General features: G+C 39.9%; 1 protein-coding gene across 1 annotated transcript; it reads right to left on the reverse strand.

Moving 5' to 3' along the window:
- Positions 1-3,462: 3,462 nt before the first annotated feature.
- cdk7 (cyclin-dependent kinase 7) lies at positions 3,463-9,130 on the reverse strand. Its single transcript, XM_034692818.1, has 12 exons — positions 9,006-9,130; positions 8,733-8,792; positions 8,469-8,502; positions 8,292-8,359; positions 8,103-8,171; positions 6,859-6,969; positions 6,656-6,774; positions 6,271-6,370; positions 6,093-6,179; positions 5,847-5,996; positions 4,608-4,746; positions 3,463-3,918 (listed from the first exon to the last, which is right to left on the reverse strand). The coding sequence occupies exons 1-12, from the start codon at positions 9,069-9,071 to the stop codon at positions 3,890-3,892; spliced, it is 1,032 nt and encodes a 343-aa protein (XP_034548709.1). The 5' UTR covers positions 9,072-9,130; the 3' UTR covers positions 3,463-3,889.
- Between the last annotated feature and the right edge of the window lie 2,203 nt (positions 9,131-11,333).

An 11,333-nucleotide genomic window follows, 5' to 3' on the forward strand; every position in this document is an offset into this window, starting at 1 on the left:
TCCTCCCCGTCTCCTCCCACAATGTGAGCACATCACTATCACAGAGCTAAACAAAAAGATGAGCTTCCTCATGCACCGTCAGTGGTGTCAAAAGTATTCACATTCATTACTCAAGTAGAAGTATAGATATTAGGGACTTCTGTAGAAGTTGAAATATCAACTCAAGCTTTTTACTCAAGTAAAAGTGTTAAAGTGTAAAAGAACTGGTTTCAAAACTACTTAAATGGCAAAAACTGATATGAGACAATTTTAAGATGTATTTCAGCCTGTGGTCATCTAGCATAATCAATAACAGGGGGATTAATACAGTATCTCTCATTATTTGTTGTGGCTGATTCTGTAGTGTGCAGTTATTCACTCTGTCTGACACTTTCCCCATGGCAGCAGTATCATACATTAAATATTTAAAATACAGAAATACCCAATGTTGTTGCTGAAGGTGTGGTGTGCTTCTACAGCTCATGAAGAGGCCTCAGTATTCATTTCGGTCTGTTTCTCAACCAGCTGAAAACTCCTTACAAGAGCTTTAATTTCCATTTGACACATAGTAAAGAAAGGTAAAATGTCAGATGATTCAAGTTCAACAATCATGAAAAATAGGCTTAGTTTGGGCTCAATGAGAAGAAATAAAAACAGCTTAATCAAAAAGATCTAAATTAGCCTGTATATGTATATAGAGGGCCCTGTGATAGGTTGGCGACTTGTCCAGGGTGCACCCTGCCTTCCACCTGAAGTCAGCTGGGATTGGCGTGGTGCAGGTGTTTCTGCACATCTTCAACCTGAATCGGAGTCTGGAGAGGGTCCCGTCTCTGTGGAAATCTTCCTGCATGGTTCCAGTCCCAAATACTCTGCACCCCAGGGAGCCCGACCACTTCAGACCTGTGGCCCTCACCTCTCACCTGATGAAGACCATGGAGAGGATCATCCTCAAAAACCTCTGCCCACTGGTGAGCAAAAACATGGACCCCCTGCAGTTTGCTTACCAGCCGGACATTGCTTCACAGATCCCTGTCCCACCTGGAGAACCTTCTCTACTCAGGGGTAAGCTAGAGAGGACGGGCGTGGACTGTCAACTGGCGGCGTGGACTACAGACTACCTCACCAACAGACCACAGTATGTGAGGCTCCAGGACTGTGTGTCTGACACAGTGGTCTGCAGCACAGGAGCACCACAGGGGACAGTGCTCTCCCCCTTCCTCTTCACTCTGTACACCTCTGACTTCAGGTACAACTCTGGGAGCTGTCACCTCCAGAAGTTCTCCGATGAAACAGCCAACGTTGAATGTGTGTCTGAGGGGGACGAACTGGAGTACAGGGAGGTTATCATGGGCTTTTTCGACTGGTGTGAGCTAAACCACCTTCAGCTCAACACCAACAAGACCAAGGAGATGGTGATCGACTTCCACAGAAAGACACCCCAGACTGCACCGGTGAACATCCAGGGATTGGACATCGAGGGGGAGGAGACCTACAAATACCTGGGTGTTCACCTCAACAATAAACTGGACTGGTCACACAACACTGACATCCTGTACAAGAAGGGCCAAAGTCGTCTGCTACTGCTGAGAAGACTGAGGTCCTTCAGAGTGTGCAGGACTCTGTAACAGACATTTTGGACACTGTGTTAGCATCTGCACTTTTCTATGCAGTGAGCAGGGAGCACAGAAAGGGACAGGAAAAGAATGAACAGGCTGGTCAGGAGGGCCAGTTCTGTCCTGGGCTGTCTTCTGGACTCCATAGAGGAAGTGGGTGAGAGGATGACATTAGCCAAGCTGACATCCATCATAGACAATCCCTCTCATCCCCTGCATGACACTGTGGGGTCCCTGAGCAGCTCCTTCAGCTGCAGACTGAGACACCCAACCTGCAGGGTGGAACGCTACCGCAGGTCCTTCATCCCATCTGCAATCAGACTATTTAACAGCAGTGCCACAATGTCCCATTAGTCATCTGTTCTCATCTTTCTCTTCACTACATGGCAGTTACTGTGTGACTTTGCACTATGTCTCTGTCTTCCGGTTCACTCTTTATGATTCACACCGACAAACTATTGTATCTATCTCGTATCTGAATCGCACTGTTTTTTCACATTGTGTATGTTATTTTTAATAAACTGGTGCAATTTTATCTGTGCAATAACTTACATAACTATCTATTCATCAGATATAAGTGTACATATTTATTTATTTATGTTTTATTATATTTTGTTTTATTTTATTTTATTCTATTTTACCCTTATCATTACTGTTAATATCGTTATTATATTTTTAACTATGTAAGTACATTGTTGGTATTCCCCTGTCCCATGTTATAAGCTGCTGTTACAAAAGAATTTCCCTTATCTTATCTTATCTAGTCTTATTTTATCTAATCTGTAAAATAATTCTAAATGCTGTTATATTTATTAGTAATTTCAAAAGTGTATAATCCCAAGGTAACAAAAGTTCACATATTAACAGAATGTTGAGAACGGCACCAAAATCTTTTTATCTTTATTCTTATAGCATGAGGACTATCCTAGTATGAAGTGTCTGCAAATAAAGATCCTTTACTTGTGATTAAATTCTGATTTACATAAGGCTCCACACTGTATTATTCATAACATAGTCTTAATCATTCCACTGCAGATCAACCCACAGGCATATCTGGCTGATTCACACACATGAGCAAGTATCGGTTTCTCCCACAATCCCTGACCTTACATTTTGTAACAGAACGTGGGCATTGGTTGGTTTTCTGGCCAATCAAGTGGCCTTAACTGATAAGGCTCATATTGTGGCTCTCTCTGACTGTGCTGGTATTTGCCAAACCTGTCATATGACCCAATCACCCAGTACACACAGTAGGCTGTAGTCACCCATCATCCCCCACACAGCCATTATTTCTCCTCTCAGTGCTGTATTGTGGACATATATAAGTAGACACCCATCACACAAGGCAGCACACTGTAATCTCTTCCTACTCCCCTCTTTTATTCTCACATCTGATCTTGTTTGACAGAAAACCAAAAGAGCAGCTGAACACCTGCCAGAGCATGAGGCCTCTGACTTGCCAGACTGTCAGATCACAGTTATGTTAAGGAGAATGGACAGAAGGGGAAAGAAATGTCTAGTGGGACACTGATGCATGAGCTGGTGTCAAGCCTTGCGTCAACCTGTCTGCCCTAAAGACAGGGCTTATGTCATATAATCACAAACTGTCAAACACACCTCCCTCTGACTCTAACATCCTGAGCAAATAAACCAGAGTATATTTCTGTCCACACATATTCAACTGGTGAAAAGGGGAGTCTGTGCAAATACTTCTTACATAGAATCTCTTGATATTCTGTGTAGACTGCAGAGATGTTCAGTGACTGAAGGAGCGTAACTTATGATAGATCTCTTAGATATCATATAGAATAATCTTTCATAGTGAGTTTGAGCAGTCCTAGAAGTGACTTTAACCAAAAAATCCACAAGGCAAGCTCCATATAGTTTTATTTGCACCATTTATTGGTCTTGAATACAAAAAAATACATGAAATCAGTCAGGCTGGCTAGCTTGGTTCTTCTTTTTTTCCAGCAAATAAATAAACATATTTCAACGGGTTCCCAGAGCTTAAGGAGTTGACTCTACTGACCATGAACCATCTGTACTGCATCAAAGGATCCCCTGCTGATCACAGCAGTAACTTAGATAGTTCAAACCTTAGGCACATTTTTCAACTGATATCACAGTCAGCTACAACCTCTGACATGTCCTCAAAGGCAGCCCATTCGAGCAGTCTTCCTTCTACTGGTTTTGGTTTTGTTTTTTTCCATTCCAGTGGAGAATCCTGAGCAATGCAGGAAAGCTGAGCCCCACATGGAGTTGAAGATGGATCATCAGATGTAACAGGTCCAGTCTGGTCAAAAAACAAGCTTCTTCTTCATCACAGCTGAAAGAAGCATTAAAACAGCTGTCACAAACCAGATTAGAAAAGCACTTCAGAGCTATACTGACACATTTTATCAGTGCTACATGTGCAATTCAAACAAACCTATAATAAGAAATGTACAAACCACTCAAGTTCAAGTAAGTGTTTATAGTTTCCCCTCTGTATACTGTAGCATAGAGAACAGCTATAAGGAACCTAGATATTTTCAAAACCACAGGAGGAGCCAAAAAAGCTTTGAACCTCCCAGAAACACCGACATCATCCTTCTGTAAAACGTTCCCACTGCCACAATCCACTAAACTGCCCCTACAAGTGTGTGTCTGTGTGTTCTACTTCACTATATTCTAAGTCTATAACTACAGCTAAATTTGCAGGCAACACCCTTTGAATTACTAGCTTCAGTCCAGTGGTTTTCAAGGTTCTTGACTGTAGTGTGAATAACCATGAGAACACAGGAGCGGTTCTCGAGGCTAGCATTCACAACTTCCCATATGTAAGTTTGGTCTGAGTGGGTTGTTCTAAACTTACCAGCTCCTTCAAAATAAACCTCAGACATTTTATTACAACGCTCCCTTTTTTATAGCTTAATGATACAAACAGCTTTATTTTACGATGGGTATTTCAAGGTTATGTAAACAATAGATTAAGAAGCGACATAAATCAACAATGAGGTAATCTCTGTTCTTTACTTGTCTCTAGGCCCTCGATTTTCCTCTTGAGCCCTACTGTTTCCTTCTCCCTCAGAGCCTCCACCGAACCGTTAGGTCGGGGGAGTTGGGGACCTGGAGTGGGACCAGGTCTGTTACTGAAGTACCTCATCTGCAACGCCTGAAGGACAATACATGGCAGATTAAAAATGAATACAGAATAAATAAACACAGTATTACCTGCCAATATGCATCAAAACCTGTCAGTCATTACACTTTATGTACTAAGTGCACTAAGTGCTTTATGACTAAAGCCTGATGTTTTCTGAAGGGCAAACCCTTTAGGAAACTACTGCTACAAAAACATTTATTTCAGTTATTTATCCCTTTTATCTTCTCTTCTATACCCTATATGATTGTAACCATGCTACCATGTGTAACATTTGAATATTCCTTTAAATTTGTATCTAATTAATCTTTTTTTATTTGTATCTTTATTTGTACCCCTATTTTTTTCTACCCTTATTCTTTTACTACTACTTGCTACTGTCTGTGTTGAGACAACAACTGAATTCCACCCCAGGAAATAAAGTATTATCTTATCTTATCTTATCTTATCTGATTTTGCTGTTGAGCTATAGAGAAACAATTGTTTTCCACTGGAAAACGTTCATATTGATTAAAAACTCTTGAACATGTAGAATAAATACATCTGAATGTTTCCTATAGGTCATGGCGATCAAACTAATCATAGGAGAAATATGTAATTATAAAAAGGCTGAACTTAAATGTTTACAATTTGGTCACTTGTGGTGCTACTGTGCATTGTTTTGATTAGCTTATAGCTGCGTTGTCTGTATTTTGTGCTCTACTAGAACACCTGCACTGGGATTCACAGAAATGTAAATAGGGTATATTTTAAAATAACTGAAATATCTGCTTTTATCAAAATGTAAAATGTAAGGTTTAATAAAAGCTGGATGAGAGGGGCAGTAGCATCTGATACGAAGCTGCTATTAAGTATAGAAACTAAGACAACTATACACATATACATATTTATTTCAAATTCTTTAAAATTCAAGTTACATGTAAGACATAGGCACACATTTGCAATGAAATGCAATCAGATATGTCTTAAATGCAAATTGATCTAAAATCCATTTAGGCTGATGCTGATTAGAATTTTCCACACACATTTACTATAAAAAGAAAAAATAGATAATGAGGAAAGTTAGCAAAAACAGGACAGTGAAAAGAGCTACTGTTCATGAGCTGTGTTACCTGTGTGGCTGTGTGCCTTGTCGAGGGGTTAAAGGTAAAGAGAGCCTGTAGCAGCTCCAGTAAGTCATCTCCAGCTGCACTAAATATATGCTCCAATGGTGTGCCAGGAAATATTTTGAAGGACACATAGTCTGGTAGACTACTCATTCCCTGCAGAGACATGTGACAAATACATTTGTATTGAAGTTTTCCACTGTTAAAAGGGGTTAATAAAGAAAGCAGACGCTGGATGATTCAGATACCAACCGGCCATGTCTCTTCTGTGGGCGTCCCAAGAGCCTCAAAGATCTTAGTCAGCTGATCAAGATCGGAGTCTCCAGCAAGGAACGGTATCTACAGGGAACAAGACACATATGAATAAGCATGGTTCCAAGACATTCATCTTTTACTTTTTGAATATCGAGGTGAAATAAGGTTTGGGTACCCGAAGAAGTAACTCTGCTAAAATGCATCCCACTGCCCACATATCAACACCCACACCGTACATCCTGGCACCAAACAGGAGCTCAGGGGCGCGGTACCATCTGAAAGAAGGAATAATTAACAGGGAGACAGAGTTTAATTTCTCAGCTGCTCAAAAACCACACTACTCTTTTTACACTTCTTACTGCCCATCTTTTAGATATTAAACACAGTTTAACTACAATGAAGCCTCAGATACTCAGCCAACCTTCAGATTCTTCAACTAAAAGAAGGCTACCTATGCTGCTGTAGATGGGTGTAGTCTACTTTCAATCAAAGGCATATGTATTAAAAGTGAGTTCTGTGTTTTTTGCACAAAAAAAAAAATATATACAAAAAGCACAGACCTGGTAACAACTTGATGTGTGTAGGCTCGGTTTGGGCTTCCGAACGATTTGGCCAAACCAAAATCAGCCAACTTCAACACTCCATCACCGTCTAACAGCAGATTGTTGGGCTTCAGATCCTGCACAAAAAGTAGCAACACATGCATTACTGATGTGTGTGGTGATACAAGTGTGTTTGTGCGTGTGCGTGTGTGATTTCTCACCCTGTGTAGGACCCAGTGTTGGTGCATATACTCTAATCCTTGTAGAGTCATAAGGATGTAGGCTTTGATGTTGGCTGGAGTCAGGACGAGACTGGTGTCTTTGATGATCACCTTAAAAAAAATTAAAACAGACTCAAGTGAGACAAGATATCCGACGACTCATACTCCTCATCCATTACACAAAGTCTTTTCATTGCTGTTGACTAGACATCTGAATTGAATTTACACTTATCAGAGCAGATTTGAGAATCAAACAACAGGATATATCTCTGTGCACAGTTTAGATTCTCTCATTTAGAGCCTCCATTATTCCCACAGTAGCAAAACACTTGCTTCAGTATCCTGCTAGATATTGGCCAATAAAAGCATCTAGCATCTGTACTTGATAAGCTCCTACACTCAAATCTAAGCATGGAGCCTAAAATAGTCTTTTAGTTTTGGTAATGAGATGAGCATCATATTTCATCCTCATGCCTGCTCTGTCTATCTGTAAGCTGCTAATGGCATCAATTCACGGTGAGAGCCAAGAGCAGAGTGGTATTGATTTTAAAGTGTGCTTATCTTGTTTTGCATCGTCCTGTAAAAGCTTGATGTATCTGTGGTTGGCGCCCATCTGGAGCCTTGCATGCTAAAACCAGCCAGAGGAGGAGTCGGAGAGAAATCTAACAGCCTTAGTGGCCTCACAGAACCTCTTGATGGTCAGATGAGAGCACTGGCACTGCTGTCTATGCGGTTCTGCTCATACTTTCTGATAAACTATGTTTGCCTTCTGCTATTACACCTCCATGTAACCATTCATCTCATCTCTTTAATCAATTCTGTTCTGTCCAAGCTGAACATTATGTGATAACGTCACTGTTTCTACACACCTGAAAATTAATTATTTATCAAAAAAAGAGATCAACAAATATCTCAACCCAACTTTTACACAGTTCCTAATCTATATAAAAGAGCAAATGCTGCTCTTATAAGACACCAAATATTCTAATTAGAAATAGAAATTCAATAATAAGCATTGTATAAGAAATCAATTGCAACAACAACAGCTTTTCCAAGTCTACAACTGCCTTATACTTTTCATAAAAGGGTAATTCAGTGTGTTTATGAAATGTATATGTATTTAAACATTTCAGATTCAGTTAAATTAATATGAAGCATATCAAAACTTCCCAATGTTCTTAAATAAGACTTTCATTAAACTCAGGAGAGGCACAGACGGGCAGATATAAGAACTGTTGTTTCACCTCCAGGTCTGTTTCCATGAAGTCAAACACCAGGCTGATGTTTGATTTATGTCCAAAGGCATCAAGCAGCTGAAAACACAGGGCACATTAAATATCATCATCATTTTAAAAGAGAATATTTTGAATCTAGAAACTTGTAAGATGTTAATTTCATACACACATATTTTCACATAATTAATACTTTCCTACCCCTATAATATTTTGATGATGAAGTTCCTGCAGCAGTTTGATCTCTCGGAGAGCAGTTCTATTAATACCTATTGATAAGAGCTGCAGTCAATAACAGGTGGATAACACGTGACTGCATAACGTGGAATAGAATCACAGTAATGTTATATAAAGTATGCGCAATATAGCAACATTTACCATCTCTGGCTTCAGTTCGATGGCCGACCTTGATCTTCAAGGGGAAAAAAAAGACAAAGCGTGTTGTTAAACATCAGTCCAGAATAGAATAGTGAACTAATAAATAATTATCTATATTTAAAATCAAAAATCATTGAGAGCGAAGCCTTCATTTACAATGATGGCAAGCATATAAAAGAAACAATGAAATGCAGGACAAGCAAATAAAAGATAAAAACTTAAAATGATAGCATAAAATGAAAGCATAAAGCCAATATCTCTTACCTTTTTTATGGCAACTATGTTATCGTTGGTTTTGTCCCTGGCTTTGTACACTGTGGCAAACTGGAGAGGACAGATAGAAAGTAAAACAAAAAGGGAAGCTCAGAATATACACACTTTAATCAGCTCTGGTCAGACAAGCAATGCTTTGTTGACATTAGCAACCAGCTAATGCTAGTTAGCCTGTTACCATGCTTTTTACACAACTACCCAGAAACTAGGAGCGAAAAACATAGAGACACATGAAGAGTGACAGAAGTATCTGCCGCAGCCTACCTGACCCTCTCCGAGGAAATCTAGTTTCTCGTATCGCTTAGATCTGGATTTGACATCATGCGCCATGATAGCCAACTGTCAGATGCATTGAGAGGAACTTCCGGCTTGTTAAAGGTCCAGAAGAACTGTTTCCGGGTCAAAGGAGAATTTATTATTGAGTAACAGCGACACCTACCGGTTCATTTTGTTAACACTGAGAGCACAGAACAACTTTATTTAATTCCAGTGTTACACAGCACTATTAGTTGATATTATTGTTGTTTTTCAATCCCTTGCATATATTTTTTATTTTTTTAATTTATTTTCAGTGTCTATTTCCCCCTGTGCAATCCAGCTGTTCCATAATATAACACTACAAATTTTGCCTTGAATGCCAGCAAACAACAACAGTGATGGTTATTCTATAGACTAGTTGACATGTTCAGTGTTGAAGAAATTTTTTTAAAAAGAAGAGCAAAATTAACAAGTCAGTGCACTTACTTTTGCTGAATGTTCAGCTCACATGGGCAACCTTTACAGAGAGCTACCTTTTGAAAAATTCCATTATATTATATTATATTGTATTATACTATATTAAATTATTTTATATTATATTATATTATATTATATCATAACAAAAACCAGTAACCAGCCCGGCTAGCTCAGTCGGTAGAGCATGAGACTCTTGATCTGGTTGTGGGCTTGAGCCCTACGTTGGGGGCAAGTAGTTTGGGGGTGGCAGTAGCTCAGTCCATAGCGGCTTGGCTTGGCAACCGGAGGGTCGCCGGTTCGAGCCTCAGCATAGACAAGTGGATGGGTGGCTGGAGAAATTCACCTGTCCACTGTCGAGGTGCCCTTGAGCAAGGCACCGCACCCCAACTGCTCGGGATGCGCTGGTTGATGGCAGCATCCTCACTCTGACTCTCTCCATAAGTGCATGTCCACTGCATGTTTGTGCATAAAATTGTATGTATACACACCAAACTGTGCGATGTCAAACCGCTAAGCGATACGAGAAACTGTGCGTGAAACATGACCAAAAAATATAGCACGAGTGGAAAATTGTATTTCCCCCCTGAGGATTAATAAAGTACGTTTCTTTCTTTCTTTCTAAACATTTTACCCATGATTTTGTATTTCAATTAAAGAAAACCTACTGTAGGGGCGCTGGTGGCCAAACGGTCTAGGCGCCTCACATACAGAGGCCACAGTCCTCATCGCAGGGGTCGCTAGTTCCATTCCCAGCCTCGACCATTTCCTGCATGTCTTCCCCCGCTCTCTTCTCCCCACATTTTCTGTCTCTCTTCAGCTGTCCTATCAAATAAAGGCAAAAAGACCCAAAAAATATGTATATGTAAAAAAAAAAAAGAAAAAAGAAAACCTAATGTAAACTCCAATCTCATCCACTCTTAAAATTATGATATATTCCCGAGTTATGATGCAATATAGCATGCTGTTATGATTCACACAGGGTTTTAATATATATATATATATATATATATATATATATATATATATATATATATACATATATATATATATATATATATATATATATATATATATATATATATATATATATATATATATTAACAGTTATCAATTTGACATCAGTCTCCTGGGAATCTCCTCTGTCAGTTAGGAAGGTTTTGTGATCCATGCACTGCTGAACACATCTCTACATCCCATCTCCATACACAGCAGATACCCTCACATCCCACAGGATTAGGCATGGCTCCTCTCCTTTGACCCTCTCTGTCTCTCTCTGTTTCTCTCTCTGTTTCTCTCTCTCTCTGTGTGTGTGTGTGTGTGTGTGTGTGTGTGTGTGTGTGTGTGTGTGTGTGTGTGTGTGTGTGTGTGTTTCCTCTCTATCCTATACACAATCTCTCTCTCTTTCTCTCCCTCTATTTCACTTCCTCCCTCTCTTTTGCTTTTTCTCTATCTCTCTTTCTCTTTCCGTCTCTCTCTGTCTCTCTTTCTCTCTCCCCACTGACTTTCATTTTCATGTTAAGTTTGACAAGAGGACTGTGAAGGATCAGCAGGCCTAATACACCCCCCAAACCCATCCCCCCAGATGTATCCACACATTTACATCCTGACAGCTCACAGATGTGACTGACAGGACCGTATGTGCCCATGCAGCCATGCAGAAGAGAAGAGAAGAGGAGAGGAGAGGAGAAGAGAGGAGAGGAGACAGGCGAAGAGGAGAGAAGACAAGACAAGAGAAGAAAAGAGAAGCAGTCCTATAATTTATAGCCATTGTTTCATCAACCTTTAGGGTCATAAAGGCTGGCTTAAAGTGGAACGTATCTGTCCAGTGGTGGACATAACTCAGACCCACTTACATCA

The sequence above is a fragment of the Notolabrus celidotus genome, chromosome 9, assembly GCF_009762535.1.
Source record: "Notolabrus celidotus isolate fNotCel1 chromosome 9, fNotCel1.pri, whole genome shotgun sequence".
NCBI classification, from domain to species: Eukaryota; Metazoa; Chordata; class Actinopteri; order Labriformes; family Labridae; genus Notolabrus; species Notolabrus celidotus.

Bases quoted from the DNA above. Each gene is read 5' to 3' on its own strand.
- cdk7 (XM_034692818.1), bottom strand. From the start codon at position 9,071: ATGGCGCATGATGTCAAATCCAGATCTAAGCGATACGAGAAACTAGAT. The intron at 8,360-8,468 runs GTAAATGTTGCT...TCTTATCAATAG, and splicing joins TCGAACTGAAGCCAGAGATG to GTATTAATAGAACTGCTCTC. The intron at 6,180-6,270 runs GTACCCAAACCT...TGTTCCCTGTAG, and splicing joins TAGCAGAGTTACTTCTTCGG to ATACCGTTCCTTGCTGGAGA.